The sequence below is a fragment of the Ursus arctos genome, unplaced genomic scaffold, assembly GCF_023065955.2.
Source record: "Ursus arctos isolate Adak ecotype North America unplaced genomic scaffold, UrsArc2.0 scaffold_21, whole genome shotgun sequence".
NCBI lineage: Eukaryota > Metazoa > Chordata > Mammalia > Carnivora > Ursidae > Ursus > Ursus arctos.
The window spans coordinates 43,691,247-43,704,897 of record NW_026622886.1 but is presented as its reverse complement, the minus strand read 5'-3'; the positions used below and the strand labels follow the sequence as shown (position 1 = coordinate 43,704,897).

At 39.5% G+C, this 13,651-nt stretch overlaps 1 protein-coding gene across 2 annotated transcripts in view; it reads left to right on the top strand.

The window, feature by feature from the left end:
- Window positions 1-13,651, top strand: part of XPOT (exportin for tRNA) — a 161,592-nt gene that overhangs the window by 119,010 nt on the left and 28,931 nt on the right. For both annotated transcript variants that reach the window (XM_048218192.2, XM_057316523.1), the window contains exons 4-8: window positions 4,673-4,806; window positions 9,188-9,270; window positions 11,712-11,768; window positions 12,440-12,509; window positions 13,222-13,440. In XM_048218192.2, the coding sequence (XP_048074149.1) occupies window positions 4,673-4,806; window positions 9,188-9,270; window positions 11,712-11,768; window positions 12,440-12,509; window positions 13,222-13,440 (563 nt within the window). The remainder of the gene's footprint in view (window positions 1-4,672; window positions 4,807-9,187; window positions 9,271-11,711; window positions 11,769-12,439; window positions 12,510-13,221; window positions 13,441-13,651) is intronic.

Sequence of the window (13,651 nt, the reverse complement as noted above, 5' to 3'; positions counted from 1 at the left end):
CGACAGGAATCCTTGCCTGACATTTTAAAATTACAAAGGTGATGAGAAAGTGATGGAAAATATTGTATATATGAAATACATGGTGTAGTGTCTTGCACATGGTGGGTCACTAAACAAATGTAGCTGCTAAATTGTTACATTAATTTTATTCTACTTCTTTTCCGAATTTCCCCTTTCAAGTTTTGCTTGTTTCTCACTATAGTCAAGTGACTGCAACCTAGTCTGTATTCAGTAGTGAATAATCAACAATGAAACCTAAATACCGAGCGCTTATTGTGTGCAAACATATATTATCCCAGTCCTCACAAGAACCCTTTGAAGAAATACTATTGTCGTCCCCATTTTACAAACGAGTAAACTGAAATAGATTGGTTATGTAAAGTGCCTCAAACAGGTCAAATGTGGGAGGGGAAAGGAGTTGGGTTGGGGCCGGCATTCAAATGTAGATAGCTTGAGCCATTACTGCCTCTGAATAAACGAAGTAACAGTGCCAGAGAAGTAACCTACGAGTAGAACTCCCTAAGAATGTTCTCCTTTTCATGAATGGTAATATATTAGCACGTTTAAAGTGAAGTTTAAGAATTTTCAGCGCTCCTGAGAGGATCCTCACGCTCCCGGACCCTAGACACGTGGGACCATAGAAGAGCAATTAAACAACTCGATCATACGTGGTTTGGACCATGCCATTTGGATCTCAGAAGCTCGGTATTCTAAGCTACCACCTAATGAAGCCTTTATGGAACATTCCAAGCACACCCGACCGGCAGCTAGAACCCACGCGAGATTCGGTGGCGTGGGAGGGACTCGCGCCGGACGCCCCATCCCGGCATGCACCGCAGGCCCCGGCGAGCGCCCGGAAGCGCCGCCTGCCCGTTGCATGCTGGGAGTTGTAGGCTCTCGGCCGGGGCCCGCGGGCTGCCGTCCGCACTCTCCATGAGGCTGCTGGTGCTGGCCCGCGCGGCGCCGACACGGGGAGCGCGCTTCGCGCTGACTCAGCGGCGACGGAGGCGGCGGCGGCGGCGTTAGCCGGCCCCTTGCGCTCTTTCCCTTCCTGGGGCGCCGACCCCGCCCGCCTGCTTGCTAGCTTGCCGGCCGGGCGCCACGCAAGAGAAGGCGCCAGGGGACGCGGAGCGGCGCGCGGCCCCAGCCAGTTCGGTCTCCGGCGTTAGCGCTGCGGCCGTGGCGGAGGACGAAGGCGACAAGGACGAGGGCCGCTCTCCCCGCTCCCTGCGTGCGGCGCCGGTCCGCTCCGCTGACCAGCCCTCGGGAGTGCAGGCGGGGAGGCGGGATGGAGTGATAGGGAAGGTGACTCGGAGCTCGGGGGCGGCGGGACTGGGACCCAGCTGGGTCCGCGCGAGGCTGCGGGGAAGTTGGCCGGGCGGACTGGCCCGGGGAGCCCCCCGCCAAGGAGGGGCGCGGGCCGGGGGCCCTCCTTGGCGGTGCGCCAAGAGGCTGGGCGGACTGGGTGGGGGTGGGTACGAGCTGCGGCCGGCGCCGCGGAGCGCCGAGTGCGTGGCCGCCCGTTGCCGGGTGTTTCATCACCCGAATTGCCACGAGGCTTCCTTTAGGGGAGGGACGGAGAGGGGAGTGAAGAAGGGGCAGGGGCGGCCGGGGAGGGTCGGCATCGTCTGTGGCCCCTAATGTAGTGAGAGTGGCCAGCCTCATTTGTAATAGCAGCGTGTCCCACCAGTTTCATCTGCAGAGACCTCAAACTTGCTTTGCCTCCCGCCCCCCGCCCCAGGACAAAAAGGAGAAAAGTGTTATTTCTGTGTAGTAATTTGCCAGCACGGACACGCCATTTCTTCTCTTCCCTTCCTCGCAGTTCTGCAGGAGTAGACAAGCGTGATGTTTCCCCGTAACCAGAAGAAACGAGTACTTTTTGAAAGTGCTAATTAGTTGTTACTGGGGGAAGTTACGTTTTATTAAAGCGACTTGTCAGTGTGGCGTTGAAAGACTGGAAAGATTCAGTCCTGGTCTTTGAACAGGTTCTAGTAGGTGTGGAGGAATTTCCCTAGATTGTTTGATTTTTTATTTAATGGCTATCAAAGAAAAGTTAGGGCTTAATATTTTAAGTGTGTTGCTTGCCTTCTCCCAAAACATTTACTAGATGCATAATTGAAGTGTTTATCGCATTGTAACAAAATGTGAAGCCTGCACGTCTTTGCCACGTTAGAACATTATGTGTTCATGCACAACCTTTAACCGAGGGAACTGTTACCTTTTCTGCACAGGTTGTAACTTTCACTTGTTTGCATACGTGTAGGTAATTCACCGTTTTATGGTTATGTTCCACTGCATATTGATTATTATACATGTTCCTTCTCTATGGGGGATTCGTTAGGTACTGACAACTGTAACAAGTTTGTTTCCTTAGGTTATTCATCGGCCAGGTTTTTTTAAGACCAGTGCTGTTTTCGCTTGATAGAATTGAAGTGACTTGACCAAGCTTAAGCAATTTTCCCTAAATTCAAGGAATCTTTTATAGGACTTTTTTTTTTTTTTAAGATTTACTTATTTATTTGACAGAGCACAAGCAGGGGAAGCAGGAGAGGGAGAAGCAGGCTCCCTGCTGAGAAGGGAGCACGGGTACATAAGATCCCAGGGTACATAGATCCCAGGATCCCGTGATCATGACCTGAGCCGAAGGCAGCCGATTACTGCCTCAGCCAGTCAGGCACCTCCCCCCGCCCCAGGACTTTTAATCTGGGATTCACAGGAACTCCAATTTTCTTTTTTATGTTTGCATTTTTCCAGGGAATCATCAAATTTTCTTGTCATTTTTGGCAGGGATAGGGGAAGAAACACTGCCTTTTTTTGTGTTTTCCCATCTGTTCAAATGCTCATTTATTAGTATAAGATGATAAATCTAGACTGCTCCAAGTAGTTCCCATTCCCCATGTGACTAGTTCTGAATTATAAATAATCTATTGAGGGCCCACTATGTGCCAGGCATCCTTTACATACCTTATCTCATTCAAGTCTTTACAACTTTATGAGGTAGGTGGTCTCTTCCCCACTTCATAGAGAGGGTTCTCTTTCACATTTCCTAATTGTCCATGTGGCCCCAGTTTGAAAATGACTAGATTGGAGTACAGTTCCAGGTGTTTACAAACCCAAAGCCTATGTTGTATTATGTCTTAGAGACGTAATGAGGAATATTTAAGACAGTCCTTTCCCTTTAAGATTATAGAGAGAAAACTGGTAAGCAGGCAGTGACAATATATCAGCATTAAGATGGGGGCATTTAATCCAGTTTGGGAGAATTGGACAATAGGGGTCAAAGAAGGGTTCTTGAAAGAGGTGACCTCTAAGCTGAATTTTGAAGGACAGGCAGGGGTTAACCAAGTAACAAGAAAAGAGCAGTGAGTGCAAAGATGAAAGAAAGGCAGAATACCACTGGCCTTGCAGGGTTGGGGTGCAGAATAGCAGGAGTCATTCAAAAGACTTTGCACCTTAACCCTGAGGGCAGTGGAACTTGCCTTGCTGTAGTCTAAACGAATGATAGTAATCATAAGAGAAAGGGCTGATCTTTTCCCTTAAAGGGCTCGAAGCACATAACCTGACTGACTTGTTTCAGGCAGACCCAGGGAAAGACAGAAAAGCATATTATAGTTGGAGTCCTGTAACCTGGATCAGATACTGGCCTCACCATTTCAAAAAGGCCGTTCGCCCCCACCCCCTGCCTTTAGTCTCTTGGCTACTTTAGGCTCTGATTTTCTCTTTGGTTTATGATAATTAAAACGCCAAAAAAAAAAAAAAAAGCCCTACAGCCTTTTGATGGTAGTATAGGCATGGTCTCCCTACCTCGTAGGTGAGAGAACAAATGTGATTTCACATCATTTAGAATTTGTTCCTTGTTCCCTCAGTTATACATTCTGTCAAAAACCAATTTGCATTTTGGGACTTAATCGTGTTCTTATTTGAGAACTTTAGACTGTATACTGTGAAAAGGTGCATTGCTTTTCAAAGACTAAAAAAATGTTCTTAAATAAGAGTATTCAGTGTTAAGTTCTGACTTATCAATTTTTATAGCTACTATTAAGTGTTTTTTGAAATACGTTTCTAAAATTGTCCAGAGAGGCTATTGTTTAAAAGTTAAATGACTGGTGTTTCACTCTTCTTCTCCTTCCTCTTTCATTTGACTTAATCTTGAAGTACTTGATAGACACTCCCAATAAGGATATTGAACTCCAAGATTACTGTTTAGTCAGCCATTCTAAGCTATTTTTTTTTCCCCTAAAGGTTTGTGATAGTGGTGAATAGAAGTAGGCAAATTATTATAAGATAATCTAGATTTTCCTATTTTAATATAGTTGCAGAGTTGCACTTTTAAGTACTGGGGATGATTACACCGCATAAATCAGATGCTTCTATTTAAAGTAGAAAAAGAATTACTTTCTATACTTGATGATCTTGAAGAAGGAGAAAATTTGAGAACATTAATTATATTTGTTAGATTTTTAGAAATTACACATTGTGGAGTATTTAGTAGGCCCATTCTTCTGCGACTTCGGTTCCTCCAGTTGTAATTTTGGATAGTTTCAAAAGAAGTCTTTCAACATTTATGCTTCTTTGCATAATGTCATCCCCTTGTTCCGATATTCTGGATAAGCATCAATTTTGTTTATCAAGTATTGTTTTCTTTCACCTTTTTTTGTGTGTGTGTGTGCAGATGTTTGTGGATTCTTCTGTGGGATCAGAGGGCACGCCTATTGTAATCAGAAAACTCCAAGAATAGCAGCAGGGATGGATGAACAGGCTCTTTTAGGGCTAAATCCAAATGCTGATTCAGACTTCAGACAAAGGGTAAGTTAAGTCAGCTTAATCGTTTTTTAAAGGTTGTTACCACAGATTTGCATTAGAGGACTTGAATTTAAAAGCAAAATACATTTGATGATAAAGATTTCATTTGAGTAGAAATGAACAGAGACAAACAAATTTGAGGTACTTGAATATATTCTGAATACAGAAACCCTGAGCATTGTGATTGATGTTCTTTTCAGTTGGCTCAACAAAGGTATTAAAATCTCATGTGATTCAAGGCGGCTCTTTATGTCACATCAATTATTTATTTCTAATTATTTAAAAGTTGCAGTGCAAAGGATTGCTTGAGGAACTTTCCATAGTGGCAGACATACATATTTTATCTTTATATTTCCTGGCTTGGTCTGGACACGTTGTTTCACCTTCATGTTAGTGATATTTAGTGTCCTTGTTATGTAGTCCAGGCAGACATGTAAATTAGCGGTTATGATATGCCATGTCTTCAGTTACATAAAATGATTAGATGACAAGGAATCCATTATGAGGTGCTGGGATATTTGAGCAAATATAAACGATTAAACATAATGTAGGCTATACCTGTAATCATAGCTATAGCTGAATGATAAAAGAAGAATTTAAAGAATAAGCCTATAATTAAGTATTTTTTAAAGACGTGGGTGTTTTGAAGCATAGGGTAAGTGGAAGGAGAAGTATTTTGTCTTTCTACTTCTCATAGCAAAGGATACTTTTTATAAATGAGCTAAATGAGTGTAACAGTCTCACTAAATATCATTGCAGTTTTTATTGTGCTTTTAAGGATAATTTTTTAAAAGATTTTATTTATTTTTTCGAGAGAGTGGGAACGAGTGCCCACGAGCATGGGGGAGGGGCAGAGGGAAAAGCAGACTCCCCGCTGAGCAGGGAGCCCTTGCGGGACTCTATCCCAGGACCCTGGGATCATGACCTGAGCCGAAGGTAGATGCTTAATGGACTGAGCCTCCCAGGTGCCCAAGGAGAATTTTTTTTAAGTAAAAAAATCTCAAGTAGTTTCTAACATGGTTCCATGCCTCTGCTGTTAAATAAGTAACCAGCCATCCACATAAAGGAAAGTAACAGAAATTGAGATTTAAATAATCTGGCTAGTTACAAGATACCTAACAAACTAGTTAAGACATCAAAAGACATTTGAAATCCATGTTTTCTGTGTGTAGACAAATTTCTTTATGTAGGAGTTTACCTATCTTCAAAGTCACATAGTTGAAGTATCATAGATCTTTACCTTAGTATTACATGGCTATAACCAAAAACCTTTTACTGTTTGTTTACTTATTAAATAGACTTTTCTGTTATTTTTTTATGATCCTTTTTGGAAATCATTTGTTTTTTATTAAATACCACTATCCAACAGATTATTTAAATGAGCAATGATTGTCTTTTTCAGAAAAGTGAATCCAATGCATTGTTAGTGTTTTAATATAAAATTATGCTTTTTATCAATAAAAATTAGTTCTGTCAGTTACAGGTTTATGTTAAGCATCCAGATTCAGGCTTAATTTGATATCCCATTAAGCCAACCTGAGTGACAGAATTAATTAGGGTAAAAAAAGAAGGAATCTTAAGGAAAGTGAATTCTGATAGTTCTGATGTTGGAAATCAAGAGTATTGGAACACTAACTCATTTTGATCATAAGATAACTGTGCCAACCCCAATTCTCAGTTGTCTAGCGATAGTTCTATTTTTTTATAGGGACAGTAGCTGAAGTGACTCTCTTGCCACTTAGAGGCAGTAGAGCATTAGAGAAAAGGCACGAAATAGAAGAAAAGATACGAAATAGAAGAAAAGGTGATGAAAGGTTTGACTTGTTCATAATTGCCACAAAATTTCACTTAGAAATGCTAGGAAATGGGGCGTCTGGGTGGCTCAGTTGGTTGAGCATCCGACTTTTGGTTTCGGCTCAGGTCTTGATCTCAGGGTGGAGGGATCGAGTCCCCCACTGGGGCTCCTTGCTCGGCTGAGAGTCTGCCTCAGGTTATCTCTTTCCTCTCCCTCTGCTCCTTCCCCATGCTCACTCCCGCTCTCTCTTTCTCAAATCTTTAAAAAAAATAAAAATGCTAGTAATGCATGCATTCAGAATGCAAAGACTTTAATGACAAACTGAAAACTTGTAAGCTACTTTCACTTTTTTAATGGAATTGCTGTCTTTGGCTTAAAACTTGCTATTATTTAAAGAAAATGGTATGTCAGTGATAATTCTAGCAGCTGAATCCCCCCCCCTTCTTTTTTTGGTAAGTGAAATATTAGGTGGTAATGCAACATACATGATTGACTTCCACCTTGTCCTAATAAATGTTCCTAAAGGAAACCCTAGGTTTCATGGAATATTGTTAGATGACAACTGGATTAGATTCTTTGCCATGTCTGGGTTCTTCTGTTCTTAATTTCCAAAGATAGCCATTGTTTATAGTTAAGATAGTATTTGGTCATCTTCATCTACTTACCTTCATTTACTTGGTTCTTTCTCAGTGGGAGCAGCCAGGGAGACCACATATGAAAACCCATTCCCTCATTCATACAACTATAATAGAGCTTTTTTGCTTTTCTTTTAAAATCTCTAACCTAAAGGAAAAAATTTTACATCTTGACTGTGTGTGTATAGACAAACGTATATAACTATATGTATATATTTTTTATATATATATAGTGTATATGTACACACAGAACAATTTACATAAAATAATAGCTATTTTTATTATGTGCAATACTCTGATACTCTTTTTGTCATTTTTTAATTGCTGATCAGGTCAAGACCTATAAAATTGATTTCACCACTAGCAGGGCACAAACCAGTTTTTAAAAATATTTACTAATTAAAATTAGGTTCCTCTCGGGGCACCTGGGTGGCTCAGTCAGTTGTGTCCAACTCTCAGTTTCGGCTCAGGTCATGATCTCAGGATTGTGAGGTGGAGCGCCACATCGGGCTCTGTGCTGGGAGTGGAGCCTGCTTGGGATTCCTTCCTCTGCCCTCTGCCCCTTCCCACCCCCCTCTTAAAAAAAAATTAGGTTCCTCTAATGCTTAATGTTCTTTCTGTATCATTTCAAAGTTTGATTAGTACATCAATTGCTTTAAAATTATCTAGCACTGTTTTTGTGTAATTTTCTGACTGAGATACTTTTCACAGGTTGTTAGGATTACTATTTGTCCATTGTCATATGTGACATCTGCATCTGTCATTGATGCCAGTTGCAACGTGCTAATGGAAAAGAGTGGCAGAAGTCATTCCCATTTTCCCAACAGTCTGGTAGAGCACATGTACATGGTGCTGCATCCATTCTAGAGTATACTTCGTCTTTGTGGTTTTTTTTTTTTTTTTTTAGATTTTATTTATTTATTTGATAGCACAAGCAGAGGGAGAAGGAGAAGCATCCAGCCCCCCCGTGGAGCAAGGAGCCTTATGCGGGGCTCCGTCCCAGGACCCCAGGATCATGACCTGAGCCAAAGGCAGACACTTAACCAACTAAGCCACCCAGGTGCCCCTAGAGTATACTTGCTCTTATAACAAAGCCCTGAATTCATGAAATGAGAAACATTTCCTAAAGCTTTTCAATCATTCATACTTTTCCAAAATTTATATCATGCAGTTGTTTGGTTTGGGTTTATTTTGTGTTGTTGTTTTTTTTAAAGATTATATTTTTATTATTTTGTTTTATTTACTTTTATTTTTAATTAATTTTTTAAAAGTGGGCTCCATGCCCAGTGTAGAGCCCAACACGGGACTTGAATTCACAACCCTGAGATCAAGACTTAAGCCGAAATCAAGAGTTGGACGCTTAACTGACTGAGCCATCCAGGCACCCCTGGATTTTGTTGTGGTTTTGTTTTGTTTTGTTTTGTTTTAAGATTTTTTTGAATTTTTAAGTAATCCTCTACGCCCAGCGTGGGGTTTGAACCCAGAGATCAAGAGTTGCACCCTCCACCAACTGAGCTAGCCAGGTACCCCATGGACTCTAATTTTATAATTACCTCTTTAATAGCATTTTGCTATTAAATAGGAAAAATGCCCTTTATATCCCATTTTATAATTGCATATGCCTCAGTAGCATAGCACTTAACAAAGCACTTGTGTATTTTTTCTCTTAATACTCAGAATTACCCATGGAGGTCTGCAGGGCATTTTTGTGTTGTCTCCCTTGCTGTAAGGAAACAGATTTGAGTATCTAACTGATGGAATTTGTTCTTTACGTAACCTTTTTTCTAGGAGTGACCAGTAGTTGCCCTTACGCAGAAGCCAGAATTCATGTTTTAGTTATTTTTCTTCAGGTTGAATGATTTGTTATTGGTTTACTACTCCTCGAATATTTTAATATCAGTAGAGCACTGAGATCAGCTATTCCAAATGCACTTACGGCTTTGCAATCTTACAGGCCCTGGCCTATTTTGAGCAGTTAAAGATTTCCCCAGATGCCTGGCAAGTGTGTGCAGAAGCTCTAGCCCAGAGGACATACAGGTAATTATACAAAATTTGCATGACTTAGAGGAATTGAAATTTCTGTGAGACCTGTATTTGGAAAATGTTTTCATAAAAATATTTATGGCTTGTGTTTTGGAAAACCATTCAGTGTAGAAATGAGAAAAATAGTAAACTAGTAATTTGGCCATTTCGGGATTGACTTTTCAGTAAAACTAGACTTTGCTTATGCTGCGTACCTGATAGCAGATCCCAGCTGGGATACAGTACGGTAAAAACTTCTTATGATGGGAAGTGATAGTTGGTTTTCTAAAAGGTTGGCAAAGGCGGTATCATGAATTGTATATAACTTACTTTTTTTTAATATTAAAATATATAAACACTCAGTTGCCAGTTTCTTTATATTGGGCCAAGGTCTTTCCTTTATGTGTATCCCACTAGCATTCACTTCATCATTCTTACATTGATCACACTCAATCCATCCTCTAAACTTCTACTTTGGGTCTCTAGCGGATTGAGGAACAGTTAGTGCAGATTGCTAGACTTTTAGTCATTTTCTCCCACCTCTCCAAGTGTTCTGGTTATCTAGCCCACATCAAATATGCACAAGGTCTTTTACTTTTTTAAAAAAATTTTTTTTAATTTTTATTTTAATTCCAGTTAGTTAACAGGCAGTGTTACATTGGTTCCAGGTGTACAATATAGTAATTCAGCACTTCCATACATCACCCTGTGCTCATCACAGGTGTATTCCCTAATCCCCATCATGTACTTAACCCATCCCCCTACCCCCCCTTTGGTAACCATCAGTTTGTACTCTATAGTTAAGAGTCTGTTTCTTGATTTGTCTCTCTCTCTCATTTTTTTGTCCTTTGCTCGTTTGTTTTATATCTTAAATTCCAAATTTGAGTGAAATCATAGGGTGTCTTTCTCTGACTGATTTCACTTAGCATTATACATTCTAGCTCCATCCATGTCATTGCAAATGTCAAGATTTCACTCTTTTTATGGCTGAATAATATTTCATTGTCTATATATACCACATGTTGATCCATTCATCAGTTATGGACACTTGGGCTGCTTCTGTATCTTGGCTATTATAAATAATGCTGCTGTAAACATAGGGGTGCATGTATCCCTTTGAATTAGTGTTCTAAGGTTTTTCCTTTTAGCAATATGACTCTCTATGAAGTCTTTCTAAGGCATTCAACTTAATTTTTACAAAAATAGGCACTCTCACACTCAGTTTATTAGTTTATATAATAATTAAGTTACTTAATTAAAAAAGACCTACAACTGACATAGTAAGGCTTAGGGAAACACAGCTGACTAATGATAAGCAAACAACGCGCTGGTATGAATAGACGCTCCTAGCTATTAGTGATGGCTTCTAGCTGGCATCCTCAGCATGCTGTGGCTGTCATACTTGCCACCTTTTACAGTCGGAATCAAGTGCTCCAACCCTCAAGTTAATTTTGAGAACATATACTATATGTCTGAGAGTATATAAGATCTGGCGGGGTTTTTTGGTTTCTTGTTTTTTTTTTTTAAGATCTGGCTTTTAATTAAAGGATTCCTGTAGTTTATTTTTGAGTGGAAAATATAAGTCTTGTATAATTCATTAAGGCTTCAGTGTCATCCATGTTAAGAATAGAAACCATAAGTTCTTAAAAGAGGTGCTGATTAAACCTAACTTAAAACTTTCAAAGATTAAGTTTCATCTTCTTGTGTGTGAAATTATTTTGTTTAGTTAATTTCATGTAGTCTAGGTTAAGATATTGTCTATTCTTATATTGACCAGTTAGCTTTATATATGACTTAAGCCTGGTCCAAACCAACTACCTTGGATGAACAGATCGCTGTTCACTAAAGAGATTTTGTCAGGGATTGTAGCTGGCCTACAGCCACTCTGCATCACCCCTGTAGAGACCTTGAGAGTAGATAATTGCTAGATCTGATTTTTGCTCCCTTTATATAAGGGCAGTGTGTTTGTAACTTGGTTTTCTGTATAAATTTTGAGGCTGAACTGCCAGTCTGAGTGAGCCTGCTCGTTTTGGATTTGGCTGCAGTGGACTGTGTAGGATTGAATTTTAGGTATCGCTTCAGTTACCATCTCTGATTTGACTCAATCTCCGGCTCTGTGGCATTTGTCATTTTACACCCAGCCTTTCTATTGTAAAGTGTAGGAGTGGTTCCAGTAATCCTAACACCTAGAATTTAGGGGAATTCCTTCTGTTTGCAAAGCAGTATACTTAAGGTGAATCTTAATTTTTTTCATTTTTTTGCTTGTCGGATTTAATGGTACTATTGAGCATGGAATAATATTTAAGTTCTAAACAGTGTAATAAATGAGATCGATAAGTAGAAAGTGTAAGTCAGAGGTCTTGTTTGAGAAACTTCAGCCGTGTTTCACTAGTACTTTTGATTTGTTTTTTCTACATTATATTCTGCTTATCTGATTTTCCTCTTTTCTTTTTCAGTGATGATCACATAAAGTTTTTCTGCTTTCAAGTACTAGAACATCAAGTTAAATACAAGTAAGTCTTTTCTGACTGTTTTGACTCTGAAATTTATGGGGAGAGGTCATTTTTTAAATTAGTTTTTCTCTCTTTGGGAAAATCATAATACAGACTGTAAATTGAGAGTGTATGAGATACATCCAGTTTATAGATGTAGTTTTGATTTGTCCCAAAGTGTTTTAGAAATACTGAGTTAACTGGTTACATATTAAAAATCCAGACATTCCACAGAAAAAATTCATTTTGATCTTCTCTGAAAAAATCGGATCTAGCAACACTATGCCCATTTCTACATGCCAACTCTGTTAGATGTTAGTGGCAGCATGGCCACTGATATTTAGAGTGCCTGCCTTAAAGAAGCAGAAACGGTGAATCAATGCTCAGAGGACCCTTCGTTTGCCTATTGATTTATTCTATAAGCCACAGACCTCAAAATGTAGACATATTTCCATTTGAGAAATTCCACTGCTGTCATTTTGTTTTAACATGAACTGGACCACAATTGCAAACTAAGGTAATGACACTACCTGCCAGGCCCACCCCTGTCTTTTCTTGAAAGCATGATGAGAAGCATTATCGATTTATTTTAGGAAATTTTAAGTTTCCTTTTCAAATATACGAGGCTGTTACTTTTTAAACCACAGACACCAAATATAGCTGTTATTATTTTTCTTCTCTATTTTGAACAGATATTCAGAACTAACTACTGTTCAACAACAACTAATTAGGGAGACGCTCATATCTTGGCTTCAAGCTCAGGTAAAATAGTAATTTCATTCAGTACCTTAAATTACCAGATATTTAAATTTTTAGTTTTGTAAGAGTTTAGAACTTTACCTCAAAAATGTTGATCACTTATCCTCCCTTTGATCCCAGACCTTTTTTAGGAAGTGCTGATATCAAAGATCTTGGGTATATGAAAACTTAGCAATAACTGAAAATTCTATCAGTATCTGAAACTTTCATGCTTTCCATGACACATTGTTGAAACCTTGGTTTTAAGGTGGGGTTTGTTTTTTTTTTTTTTAACTACTTGACAAAAACAGATTTTTGTTCACTCCTAAAGGTGAGCCCTTTACAAGAGAGTCATTAGAGTTCTTTATTCACATTATGTTCTTTTTTGTTAATTTTAACCTTAACATACAAAATAGTAATGTAGCTAGAATTGTTATTTTCCTTATAGAGCAAACAGAAGAAAAACAGTTTAGTAGAACCAAAAACTAGTAAAATTCTGCATGTGAAACTTTTCTTTAAAAGTGTAAGAATAAGAAGCAAACAGAGTACATTTGTTTGTTTTCCATCTGGGTAAGCACTTAAATACTTCGGTAATTTTCTAGCACAGTTGTGGCACAGCTGATCTAGACCATGTTGAGGCTTGGTGAGTTTTTGCCTATTGATGATAAATAGGAGAATAGCGTGTTTGAGACTTTCCGACTTATATTTAATTTCATGGACAATTTCTCTTTGTCAGATGCTGAATCCCCAACCAGAGAAGACCTTTATACGAAATAAAGCAGCCCAAGTCTTCGCCTTGCTTTTTGTTACAGAATATCTCACTAGGTGGCCCAAGTTTTTTTTTGACGTTCTCTCAGTAGTGGACCTAAACCCAAGGGGAGTAGATCTGTACCTCCGGATCCTCATGGCTGTGGACTCCGAGTTGGTGGATCGCGATGTGGTACATACATCAGAGGCAAGTAACTTCCCACGAACGGGTAGTTTTTAGTGCAGATTTTGTAAGAGATGATGGGCACATAATTAAAAGAACAGGAAGTTTTTCTTTGGAGACAAATTTTCTGTTCTTCCTGGGTTTTTTTTTTTTTAAGTTTGTTCATTTTTTTAGTAATCTCTATACCCAGCGTGAGGCTCAAACTCACAACCCCAAGATCAAGAGTCACATGCTC